Source organism: Diceros bicornis, chromosome 3 (assembly GCF_020826845.1).
Source record: "Diceros bicornis minor isolate mBicDic1 chromosome 3, mDicBic1.mat.cur, whole genome shotgun sequence".
Lineage (NCBI taxonomy): Eukaryota > Metazoa > Chordata > Mammalia > Perissodactyla > Rhinocerotidae > Diceros > Diceros bicornis.
Genome location: NC_080742.1, coordinates 53232476 through 53244943, shown reverse-complemented (window position 1 = coordinate 53244943; position 12468 = coordinate 53232476). Strand labels below are relative to the sequence as shown.

At 42.0% G+C, this 12468-nt stretch overlaps 1 protein-coding gene across 2 annotated transcripts in view; it reads right to left on the bottom strand.

Moving 5' to 3' along the window:
- Positions 1–12468, bottom strand: part of CREB5 (cAMP responsive element binding protein 5) — a 390112-nt gene that overhangs the window by 237514 nt on the left and 140130 nt on the right. For both annotated transcript variants that reach the window (XM_058527570.1, XM_058527577.1), the window contains exon 5: positions 3207–3379. In XM_058527570.1, coding sequence (XP_058383553.1) covers positions 3207–3379 — 173 coding nt within the window. The remainder of the gene's footprint in view (positions 1–3206; positions 3380–12468) is intronic.

The window sequence follows — 12468 nt, the reverse complement described above, 5'->3', positions numbered from 1 at the left end:
TGCTCCCATCAATCAGCCAAAGACACCCTTCCCGACAGAGCGTCTGCCAGTTTGACAAAGCACAAGTAGTCACTAGTTTGGGGATGCCTCCCACACTCTCGAGCGCCATGTGTTTTTCTAGCCTGCCTAACCACACAAGTGCAATTTGGGATATTTATACTCACCTCCAGTTTCTATTGCAGCGCTATAACAGTACTATTTTGACAGAACTGGGCATAGGGCACGGAAGGGGGTGATATGGGAATGGAATGGAAGTTGCTCGTGTTGCTTGTCTACCTACTTTTAACCTAATTTCTTCGGATTTTTGCATTTCCACCCATTTTGGTCTACTTTGGCTCAGCACCTGCTCAAAAAGTATGAAAATCAAATGCTCACAAGGATGCATACACTTTGTCCCCCAAATCTTCCCTGAGAACCAGCGCTGCTCCCATTTCCCAGTCCTTCATGTCCATACCACTCCCAATACATTCAAGCCTCTAAGCTTAAACACAGCACGAAAGGAGGGGCCAGAAAAGAGAGCAAAAGTTGGATTGACATTGGTAGAAGGGAAGGAAAGACGGGGAGCAGGAGACAGGCGGCCCCCTCCCTCTCCCACAAAGTTCCAGTTGTGAACACGCCCACTGGGCGCAGCAAAAGAGCACAGTGCGTGGGCACAGGTGGGTCCCAGCCTCTCTGGCTGGATGCAGCTTAAGCGCTGAGCCTGAATGAAGACTTTCATTGCTGTTTGCTGTTTTTGTTGGCCAGTAGCCATGGCAAACATTTGCAGGTGGCTTGGCCAGATTTTGACACTTAAATATTTGAGGTTGTGATAAAAATCAGAATATTACTACAATATGGTTCTGTGCAGCCTCAAAAAAAAAAGAAAAGAAAAACTATCTGCAATTTCAAATGCTCATTTAAAGACACAGTCTCCAGAGGGAACTCATGTTTTAAAATAAGTACTCATTTCCTCTTTGCTGAGAGAAATAAAAGAGTGAACCGTGCCCAAATGTTACCACCTAGAGTTTCATTCTGAATCCACTGGTGGGATGGGTTGGGTTGTTCCTTGCTGAGCCCCTACGATCATCCGGGCAAGGTTTTGGATGGGTCACATGGAGAAAATGGAAATGACAGGATGTGTGGTTGGAATCAACATGGTAAGCCCGACAGGGAAGGATCTAAACAAAAGAAACAGCCTCCCTCAAGCCTGGCAATGAGACAGACTCCTCAAAGTGACAATTATCTCCTAGAACACACCAGGAAAGACATACACCCCAGGACTGGGAACAAATGGGAAGATGAAGTGGGTTGGAAGGTCACGTGTACCAGAGAAACACCCCCACCCATCCAGGCACAGTGACACAGCCGAGAAATGTCACCCAACTGTACAGCCCTGGGCCAGCTGGGTAAATTTTGACAGAGTCAACATCCATCTTAGAATTTAGTGCTAACTCTTAAAAGATTGTTTCACAAAAACCAGCACTGTACTAACAATTGCCATATACTAAGGGCCTCCAAGAGGGTAGTTCGGGGGGGGCCGCGAGGAGAACTCCAGGGGGTGAAGGAATGTTGTAAAACTGCTAGTAAACTCTGGCACATTTTATGTTTTTTCCCCTTGAAAGAAAAATAAAATAATTATAATTAGCTGGCCTAACTGTGAATTGTCTGCCCAAAGCCAAGTCACTAGAGTGAAGGAGTGCCTTGAGATGTAGATGCTGTCTTTAACAAACCCACTCCACCCTCTTAGTATATTTTAGGTTCTTGCTTTAGATGGTGGCAACGTTTACTCCCATAGTCATTTGAGAAGAAAAGAAATCTTTAACAGAGACACTTGATAATTTAGCATTGGCTTCTTCCAACAAAGCCAAGCATTCACACAGCCAATTAATTTTCTGTTTTTTGAATGGGAAACCAAACGCACCCATGGCAAACTCACAAATGGTCATTGCCTGCAGCTCTCATTTGTTAGAGTGGGTCTTCACATGCCACAACCCATCCAATAAGTTGAGAAATGTGAGAGACGAGGTACCCCTTCTAGAGCATTCTAAGGAGGAATAAGCCAATGTCGTCCTCTGTGCTCCCTCTTGGTCTGGAATTCCCATAAGCATTAAAAACAATGAGGGAAAGACCCACTGACAAATTGTGGGACAGCTTCCAGTTTTTCTTTTTTAAAATCACCATATCCAATATTTAACTGGATATTCAATCTAAATTCTGATGCATATACCAAACACAGCAAGCTCCGTTTTCTATTTTAAACAGAGAATTCTGGGAACATCGAGCAAGCAGTTCTCAGCATCTGGCAATATAAATTTATCAGAGCTCTTTGGCTTAAGTTATTACATTTTCTTCCTAAGAGTGCTCTTAGATCTTGTATTTCTGCTTCACTCTCCTTTGTGAGGGTGGAAAGAAGAGACACCATCCTTATCCTGGAGATAAGGGAGCTAGGCCAGAGACTCCGCATTTCTAAGAAGCTCCTGGTAACGCCCACGCTGCTGGTCCTCAGACCACACTCTGAGTAGCAAGAAGCAAGAGCTATCACATGACACTCAGGAGTGAGAACCCTTTCCAGCCTGTAATACAGAGTGTCTGGGATTATGGCAGGATCTTCCTACCAATTGTCTCAATATTGTCTTTTTTACGTAAATGAGAGGGAAGGGGGCTGCTTTCTTCGTTTAGTCTACTCCAGGAATGAGTATAGACCAATGCAGAGGGAAGGGAGAGGTGATAAGTAGGTATTAACAAGGAAAAGAAGCAAGGAAGGATAATCAGAGGGAAGGAGGACTGTGGAAATACACAGAAGACAGAGGTGATGGGCCTAGCAGGTCCTAGGAAAGGAGGGACAGGCTCTGTTGGGGAGGAGGCTGGGCTGGTGAAACGTCCCTCCTCCATCCTTAAGCATTTGTCCTGAGAACTATGCTCTGGTCTCCGTAACACCCATGGGGCTTCCCACAGTCATCTTAAAGTTCACAAATTATCTTTGAAGAAATGATGACATAGAATGACTTGCTTTTCCCGCAAAGTCCAGGATTAAACAGCTTTTACCAAGTGGACACTCCCCCTCCCTTCTCCCACCAAAAGCATCACTCTGACGCTTAGGCAATAACACCCAGCCAGGAGAACCTACTTCTGACTCATCCAATCTGAGCACCAAAAACAAGGATAAAGTCCAGAACATTCCCTGAGCTCCAGCCAGGACCTAGAGGCAGCTGAGGAAGTCTCCTTACCCGATCTGACGGTTGGTGGAAGGTGCCTGTGTGATGACAGAGCTGGACTGGGGCGACGGCATGGCTTGCTGAATCACAACGCTGGTGTCATGGTTGGGCATCCGGGTGCTGCCAAGCTGGTGAGCTCCGGGCCCTGCCATGGCCCCACCAACTGCGTTATGCATCGAGATATTCTGCCCAAAGAAGACAGAGGGGAAAGGTCAGAAGAAGTCAATGTTTGACTCTACTCTCAAGCTCTCAAAGGCCAAAATTAGGAATCTGGTCATGTCAACTAAATGGAGAGTTATGGCTTCTGGTAAGCCACGGGTCCATTCATCTTGTTATAACTTACAGCTACAAGGAGATGAAAAATAACTATTCACCCTAAGAGTAAAGCACATAAGCAAAAACCTTTAAGTTCGCTAGTCACTCTGCCGCCATCCTGATGTGCGGTTTACATCAGGGACGTTTAGCACGTATCTTCTCTGACTGAGTGTGATACTGCATTGAAAATGATTTCTGGGGTGAGCGCATAATACTGTGATTTAGTGAAGAGCCGTTTGGCATCCTGCTTTGAACGTCAAGCACATTGGGTTAGTTTTTCTTTTTCAGTCCTATAAGAGTGGACAACCACCTATTTTTTTCCCCAAGAAACCACTACTTTTCCAAATCATAAATGAGGAAGTCCCCACAAATGGGGACTGAGAATGGATGATTGGAACAGACGACATGATGTCTGAGATCCAATGACAAGAGCAAGAATTGCAACTTTCTGCTGTATTTCCATAAAATCAATCTCTAATAATTTTATGGAATAATGGAGTAGAGAATAACAATTGCATGTCTGTTTCCTTGTTCACTGTCTTTTCCTCTAGAATGTAGAATGTTGGTGTTTACAACTCTATCCCATGTGCTTGGAGCAGAGCGGGCATGCAGTACACATTCACTGCATGAATAAACTAGTGAAGGAACAAATGAGACAACTGAGTCACTTAAGGGACTGAATATCCTGTATTTATTTCTGATGACTTGAATGAAGGCTCCTTTGTTTAAAATTCAAAAGCAAGGTAAAATACGCAGGATAAGGCCGGCTTAAAAGAAAGCTCTTCCTAGAAAAGAAAGTCACTGGGACAAGAGAGGATTCACACTGAGACAGAAGAGCATTGATCTCATGGTGGGGCTGAAATGTGAGAAATTCAGAACCTAGAAAAGAAAGAAAAGTGCAGGGCGAAGCAAAGTAAGTAGTGGACCTCTGAAAACAACCAAGTGCAGCTGTCAGCCCAGGAGGGTAGGGAAATTGGAGAGGTCGCTTGGACAATGGGTTGAGGATGGCAGGAAAGAAATAGAGCGTCACTAGCAATTTTCTAGAGGAAAAATATATATCTGTCTGTGCTTTGGGGTTAGCACAGAAAAAAATAAATGTTACCCTGGGGCACTAGAAATGGTTCTTTGAAGTTCTTCTGCAAAGAACAGGATTTCCTGCACTATGTGCTAAATGATGGTGATAACATATATGGTATTTGGGGTGGCTGGGTCCATCACATTGCACCTTTCCCATGTTTCTGATTTCTAAATCCTGACCACACAGTTTGTCAGAGGTCCAGATGGAAACTGGGCACCTGGCTTAGACTGTGAGCCGACTGTGTTGTCGAGGGATCCCAAAGGCATGAACAGGTTTATACATACATACACGATCCAAAGGGTCCTCTTATATACTGGAAGGTTTTTCTGACATGGGAAAATATTGTGGTTGGTTAAAGTAAGATGAAAGGAAGTAGTGATTTGTATTCAGATGGCAGTGCAGGGATATGCTTGAGTTCTTGTTATAGAATCTAGAGACATAGAGAATTGAACTAAAAATAATAACGAAAATAAAGATAATAGTGTTATTTCTTTTGAAAATCAACTTTAAAAAACTTATTTCCTTGGCTCTTAATGGGGTTTGATGAAGTAAACAGTTATAAGTAGTATTTTTTTTACTGTTTGGATCCTCAAAGATACTCAAAATTTTTTATCTTGCTCACAGTCATCTACTTGGTCAATAATAGATCTGAGGCGCAGAAGGATTTCTGACTCTCCTTTTAAAATTATTTCTCTTGCACTGTGCTACCAAAGTTTATCAGTAGAGCTGTATAATTAATTTTTAAAATACTAATCTTTAAATTCACTAACAAGAATATAAAATGCACAAACCTTCCTTAAGTTACCTTTGGCACCTCTTTTCCATCACCCCCATACGCAGTCCCCAAGTACCACAAATTCAACCAAAGTATCCTTCATCTCTTTCTATCTTTCCATCTTTCTTTCCACCAACCTATACCCAATCACCATCATCTCTTTTCCTGGACTAGACAGTGGTCTTCTAACTGGTCTGTCACTCACTCTGGCTTCCCTTCCTCTTCTTTTCCATACTACAGCCACAGTGATCTTTTCAAAAGCCGAAACTGATCACATCACCCACAACTCTCCCTATGCTCCCCGCCGCAAGCTTCTCAGATGGCTTCCCATGGTTCAGAAGACTCTGGCAGCACTCTTTGTGTGACCTCCAAGGTCTGTATAGGACCCTTCCTACCTCCCCAGCTCATCTCACACCACCTTCACTCTTGCTCTCTGTGATTCATTCCACCTTACTGGAATTCCTGCCCTCATACTGACCATGCTTTATTTCAGCACAGGCCTTGGAATATGCTATTTACTGCTACCTGTGCTCTTCCCCTGACTCCACCTTCAGATCTCAGATTAAGCATCATGTGAGGAAGCCTTCCCTGACCTACTCAGTGATGGGCACCATCTCCCTCTCCTTCATAGTACTTTTCACAAGTTTACAATTGTTTTTGATTATTTGATTAATATCTGTTTCTTCCTCTAGAATATAAGCACAATGAGAGAAGGGACTCTATCTAACTTTACTCCCCATTGTGTCTTTGTTGTCTAGGTCAGACTTGTCTAGGCCTGGCACGTGGTAGGTGCTCAATAAATATTGAGTAAATGTATAAACTATAAAATGACATTCCTAGAATATTCAGTATGATGCAATCTTATCTTTTATTCCCTGGGCAATTTTTTAGAGTGCTAACTTCTCTCCTATTTACCTTGAAATCTCAAAGTATGCTCACAATAATAGAGTTTTAGATGTTAAAGTACTTGTTTGATTATGGCCTGGAGAAATAGAGAGAATCAGGATTAAGAAGAAAGCCACAAATGTGGTATGTTTGTTGGAAAGAAAAGCCTTTGAGAAAATATTAAGTGAGCCCTTGGAGGAATTACCGAGAGATGAGCTTCAAATCTTTGAGCACTTTGGTTCAAATCATGGCGACAACCATTCTTTATCTCCACCATGAAAACCAAGAAAAACTGACTTGTGCTACAGTACAAAGAAATTGGTTTCATTTCTTCAGAGTAAAGCATGTTAAATGAGAGAAAGAAGTACCTCTCCCTCCCAAAAAGTTTAAGAATCTTCTCTGAGAATCACTAAATAGAATAAAAAAGACTATCTAGGAATATGCCTCACACTCTCCCCCACCACTTTTAAGACATCTCTTTGTCTCTGTGATCTCCACTGAAGATGAAAAAGGCTCCTGAAAGTTCTATTCTAATTCTTCAATAATCTCCTTTCTCCCCTATACATGAAATCTGCAAATTCTCCAGCCTCCTTCCCCCAGACCCAGAGAGTAATTTCAAAACACTTTGGAAAAATAAACAATTAGGCAAACATTATCATTTCACATTAAGAGAAGATGATTTTTTTTTCTTTAAGCATTACATAGTAACTCAAACATGAAATTATTTTCCACGTTCACATTTTCCCAATTATGGGTTCAAAACCTGTCTTCATTGATAAAAGAATGGCATTTTACCTCTGGATAAATTAAATATCCAATTTCAAAAACACAAAGACTGACTATCTCTTACTGAGTTATTTTTGCTAGTATCGTTGCGTAGCTTTGGAGCTGGTGAAACATTGTCACCAAACCAGTGGATGGATGTCGATATGTAAGGAAGGATCGGAGGTGCTCCTCGAGGCTCAGCCTTTGGCCTTTTCTTGTTCAACACTTTAATCAACAGCTTGGATGAGGATGTAGAAACCATGCTTGTCAAATCCGCGGTTGACACAATGTTGGGAGGCATAGCTAATGTTCTGGACTGTAGAATCAGATTTTACTTGAGCCAACTCTGTGATCTGGTCTCCAAAAATGCTAACATAAATCTAGGTTATTATAGGAGAAGTGCAAGGTCCAGATCAAGGGAAGTAATTATTCCACTACAGAGCACGTTGGACTGACCACATTTGGCCACCACATTTTAAGGGGGAAATTGACAAATAGGAGGGAATGAAAGCAATGAAGGCATCCAAAATGCATCACAAGAAGAACCTTAGGAGAATCAGGGAATATTTAGTCTGAAAAAGAGAAGACTTAGAGGATCATGCTAACTGCCTTCAAATATTTGTGGGATTAGACATAGTCTATGTTGCTCCAGAGGGCATAATTTCAAAAAATGGAATCAAGATGATAAAAGCCAATAATAACAACAATTTGAGCACCTATTTCGAAGCAGCCACTACAGCAGATGCTTTATAAACTGTACCTCTAATCCTCACAATGACCCTACAAGGTAAGCATTATTATTCTCATTTTAAGATAAAGAAAAGAGTAAAACTCCTCACTATCACTAATACCATGCCATTTACCTCTAGCCATCCTGATTCCTTCAGGACTGATGCTTTAAAAACACAAATTTGACCTTCTGTTGAGATAAGTTTACCAATATGTAGAGATATCCAAAGACAAAACAAGTTGCCTTGTAAAGTACTGAGCTTCCTGGCATCAGAGTTAAGCAAGTAGGGACTAGTGGTCATTTGTCAAGGACGTCGCCAAGAGGATTCTTGCATCAGGAGGGAGATGGCACTAGATGACCTCTCAAGGTCTCTTCTATTGGTAAGATTCTCTCATTTATGATACATGGATCATACTTTGGCTCAAATGCTTTAAAATGATTAGTAATGTGTGATCTTGTTGAAAATATACTGGCTTGGAAGTTAGGAGGTCTTTTCTAGTCCAGTCTCTGTACCACTCCTTGCAGCCATGTAACCTGGATAAATCATTCAACCTCCCTCAGCTCTGTAGCCTCATCACTAAAAGGAGGGAGTTGGACCACATGGTCACCATGATCTTTTTCAGCTCTGATACTTCACAAGTCTCTTTCTATGTTACATTTTATGAGACGCTAAATATCAAAACAGCCTTTTTAGACTCTGATTCATGGGGCTACAAACATTGATTTTTCTCCATAACCATAAGCTTTTGCAGAAACGAGCCTTCCGAAAATTATAGCTTTCTGCCAGACCCAAGGGATCATGATTCAAGAAATGGATCTAACAAAAAGTAAAATTTCCCACACATCAAAGATGAAAGCTCTACAGACAAACTATCTTCACCTATATTTTTCCCTCTTTGGTTCAAATTTCTCCACATGTCCTTTGACTTTTTCCTCCCTTGGTGTCTTGCAATATACCTTGCTCTCCATTCACTGTTGTTCTGAGCCATAAAGGGTGTGAATGGGATGAGAACCAGGGGAATAATGAGTCTTGATTGCATAGTCAGTGAGCTTGAGGTAGAGTGGTAATTGTCTTTCTGCATGCATGGGCTTGGAATACAATATGCAAAAAAACAACCCGATGTATATGAATATACGTCCGTGTTCTTACAAATAACTATAATTTCAGGGTGTGGTAATGAAGGATGAAGGGAAGTGAACCACAAAGGAAAGCGAAGGTTAGAGCATACAGGCAAAATGACGATGATGATTCCCATAAGGTCTCAAAATGTTATCTTCAAATCTATAGTCCGTCCAACTGCCGAGGTGTGGAGACTTTATGGGTTTCTCTATAAAGAGCCAAGGTCATCCCGACACGCGTTTACAAGTCGAGTTGTGCAATCCTGGAATTGTCTGCATCTTAATGATGCCCGGGCAGTTATGAAGACTTTCAGAACTTCCCAAATGTAAACATCCATGAACTGCATCTAAAAGATGTCTGAGACATTCACAGAATAAGAAAGGTACTAACCTTCTGGAAGATACTAGGGTCTCTGAAGGTGTGAGGGATTCTAAAGGGTCTTGACTCCTCCTTTTTGGTGCTCTTGGAAATTTGAATACCAGTATGGGTATTTTGAATCCTACGGAGAGGGTGGGCTGCCACAGGACAGAGGGGACAGTGAGGTATCACAGGTGACTTGGTGGAGTTGGAGGATACCAGGTTACACGGCTACAAGGAGGGGTACAGAGATTGGACTAGAAGAGACCTCCTAACTCCCAAGCCAGTATATTTTCAACAGGCAGGCTGCCTCTCTCTCCATAGCATTCTCCTTAGCATAGTCACGCAGTGTAAGATGGACAACATAAGATAAGAAACCATCTCAGGCAATGGCTGCAGGAAGAGAAAGGAGAAGAGAGCTCAGGGCACTGTGACAACTCTAGCCTTGACATGCACGTTTAAATTCTGCTTTCTCAGAATTTGCTCCTTATCTCTGAGAAGTCCAAGAGGATCCACGGTACAGAAAGAAAACATGGGCACTAGAATTGGGCTCAAGTTCACATCAGCTCTATATCAGCTGGGGCATGTTATTTAAGTTCTCTGAGCCATACCTCTCCCATCTTTAAATGGAGGTAATCATCTAATGGACAGAGTTGTAGTGAGTTTCATACGGGATAACAAACGTTCCAGCATAGTGCCTGACAGAAAATGTGCAATTCTTTCCTTTTAGTGAAGTTCAAAACGTGAAGCTCAGAGTCACGGTTCATTCTGGGTGGCTACTCCCCAGGACTGACATTAATAGAAATATTATTAATAATAGCTAACACTTACACAGCATTGCCACCTGCCAGAAAACTCATCTAATCCTTGTCACCAGTCTAGGAGGTAGGTATGACTACTATCCTCAGGAAACTGAGGCAAAGAGAGGTTAAATGACTTGCTCAAAGTCACACAACCAATCAGTGGAGGAGCTCAGATCTAGGCAGTTTGGCTTCAGAGTCCAGGTTCTTACCCATTAAGCTATGCTGCCACTATAGTCTCACTGTAAAAATATTTTCTAGTGGAAAAGGACATGGCAAAAAATAAAGTGTACCTGATATCCTTTCTATGGACATCAAAGGAAATTATTAACTGATGCTGGTATATGATCCTGAGAATTACAGTATATGTGTCATACCACTAATTTGGATCAATGTCATCACCACCATCTTCACACCTAGAAAAGCCTGGGAATCCACCATTAATTCATTTCAAAGTGATTGATTGGTCACCATTGTCTTAAGGTCGTGTTGCCTACATAGGCATTTCTAGACTGGTTTACAATGAACAGGGCAGATTAGGATTAGGGAGGGAAAGCTGTAGTTCTATAAGTGTTAAACAATGCTTTTATCAAACTACCAAAAGAAACAAACAAACAACCCTCACTTGCCCACTCTTTGATGTTAGTTCACCTTCCTTAAGACTTCCAAGACTCAGGGAAAGCCTGGGAAAGAGATCATTTCTCTGATGTTTGGATCAAGTTCAACTTCCAAGGCAACTTCCTTTGCAATGGGTAGAAAGGCAGCTCACATACTGGTGTGACTCGCAGTGGCCTTAGCCTACTCATCCCTTCCCAGAAAGCAGGCAGCCCCCTGAGTGGGGCTCTACACTTGAGTCTGCAGGATACAGAGCAGCAAGATCCATCTGACTGGTCTACGCTCTCCTCCAATCCCAGACCTGTATCGTCCTTTCTAATACTGGGTTTGAGGCAATGGAGCCCTGAACCATCCCTGTAAGCATTTTATAGCTATTCATTTAATACTGTAGTAAAATGCTCGAGACAATAAATATCTTCTCAGGTGCCACCCTTGACTGTGAGAAAGAGTTTTCAGGTGTCTCTCAAAGATCCTCCTCCTTGCTGTTCAGATTCTCAGTGCCTTGGACTGTCCGTGTCTCTGCTCTCATTTCCCGCTTTATTGTCTCGGTTGCCTCTGCTAAATATAATCATATGGATTAAAAGGAATAAAATGGCGCTACCTCATTCAGGTTACTAGAATTACAGCTGAGCAAATTTCTGTAGTTGATGTATCTACAGATATCCTGGAAGTTAGAAACTAGTCTAATGCCACCGAAAATGATATTGTACTCACTGCTCACTGGTAAGGTTCCTCATTTCTCAAGAATCTTCTTCCAGAAAGCTGTACATTCCATCATGGCACCAGCCTGCTTAAACACTTCTGCCAGCCACCCATTACCTCCTCATAGGCCTTCACACTGACTTCAGCCTTTTACAAGCTGGTCCCAATCAATCTTTCCCACATCACTTCCCAGTAACCCGTCCTCCCTATACTCTCCCCTCCTGCTCACACATGCAGACCCCGACGCTCTTGACTCAGATTTCACACCATTTCATGTCTCTTTTTCACCTTTGCACATAATACTTCCCTCTTTGCAGTCAATTCATTCGTCAAGATCCAGCTCTGATGTCCCCTCTTCTGTGAAGCCTTCCCCCACTCCATCTGGCCCTGTTAGTTGTTCCCTGCTTGGTGCTCCCACAGTGCCTTGTCCACACCTCCATTAGAGAGCCTGACTTATTTCCACGAATGCTTCCTCCAGCTAGCTTGGAGCAGGGAGTATGCCATGCTCATCTGACAGCAGCCAGTGTCTGCTCCATGACATGCACTTTAGAGATGTGCAATAAATTCAATTATTCAGTAAATAAATGAATAACGTGATATTGAGCAAGTTTATAGCTTCTCTTTGCTTCAGTTTTCTCATTTGTTAATTAGGAACAACCCTACCTTATAAGGTTTTTATAAAGATTAAGTTAGGTAATATAAATTCAGAGCTGAATGCAATGTTGGACACATTAAATGTCCAATAAATGTTAATAGGCATTATTATGATTATCATTATTATTATCATGATTACTACCAATGCTAACACCACCTCTCTAACTAAAGCTATCCCTCCTGTTATTTTCTACCTCAGCATCCCAATCCTTTCCTTTATAGCACATGTCACAACGCGCAATTGTTATCATTATTATTTCCAGTTCACCATATTATAAATGCCTAGTGCCCGTCTTGTTTTCCCTTCTATTGCTAGTGCCTAGCTTAGTGCCTGGCACAGAACCAGACCACCAATGATTGAATGGATAAATGAATTATGATTTCTGAGGTGATGATATGGGAATAAAGAGCAATCAATTTACAATTTCCTCTTGTCTAAGTTGGGCACACGGTCACCTTAAGCCTGAGCTATAAAGAG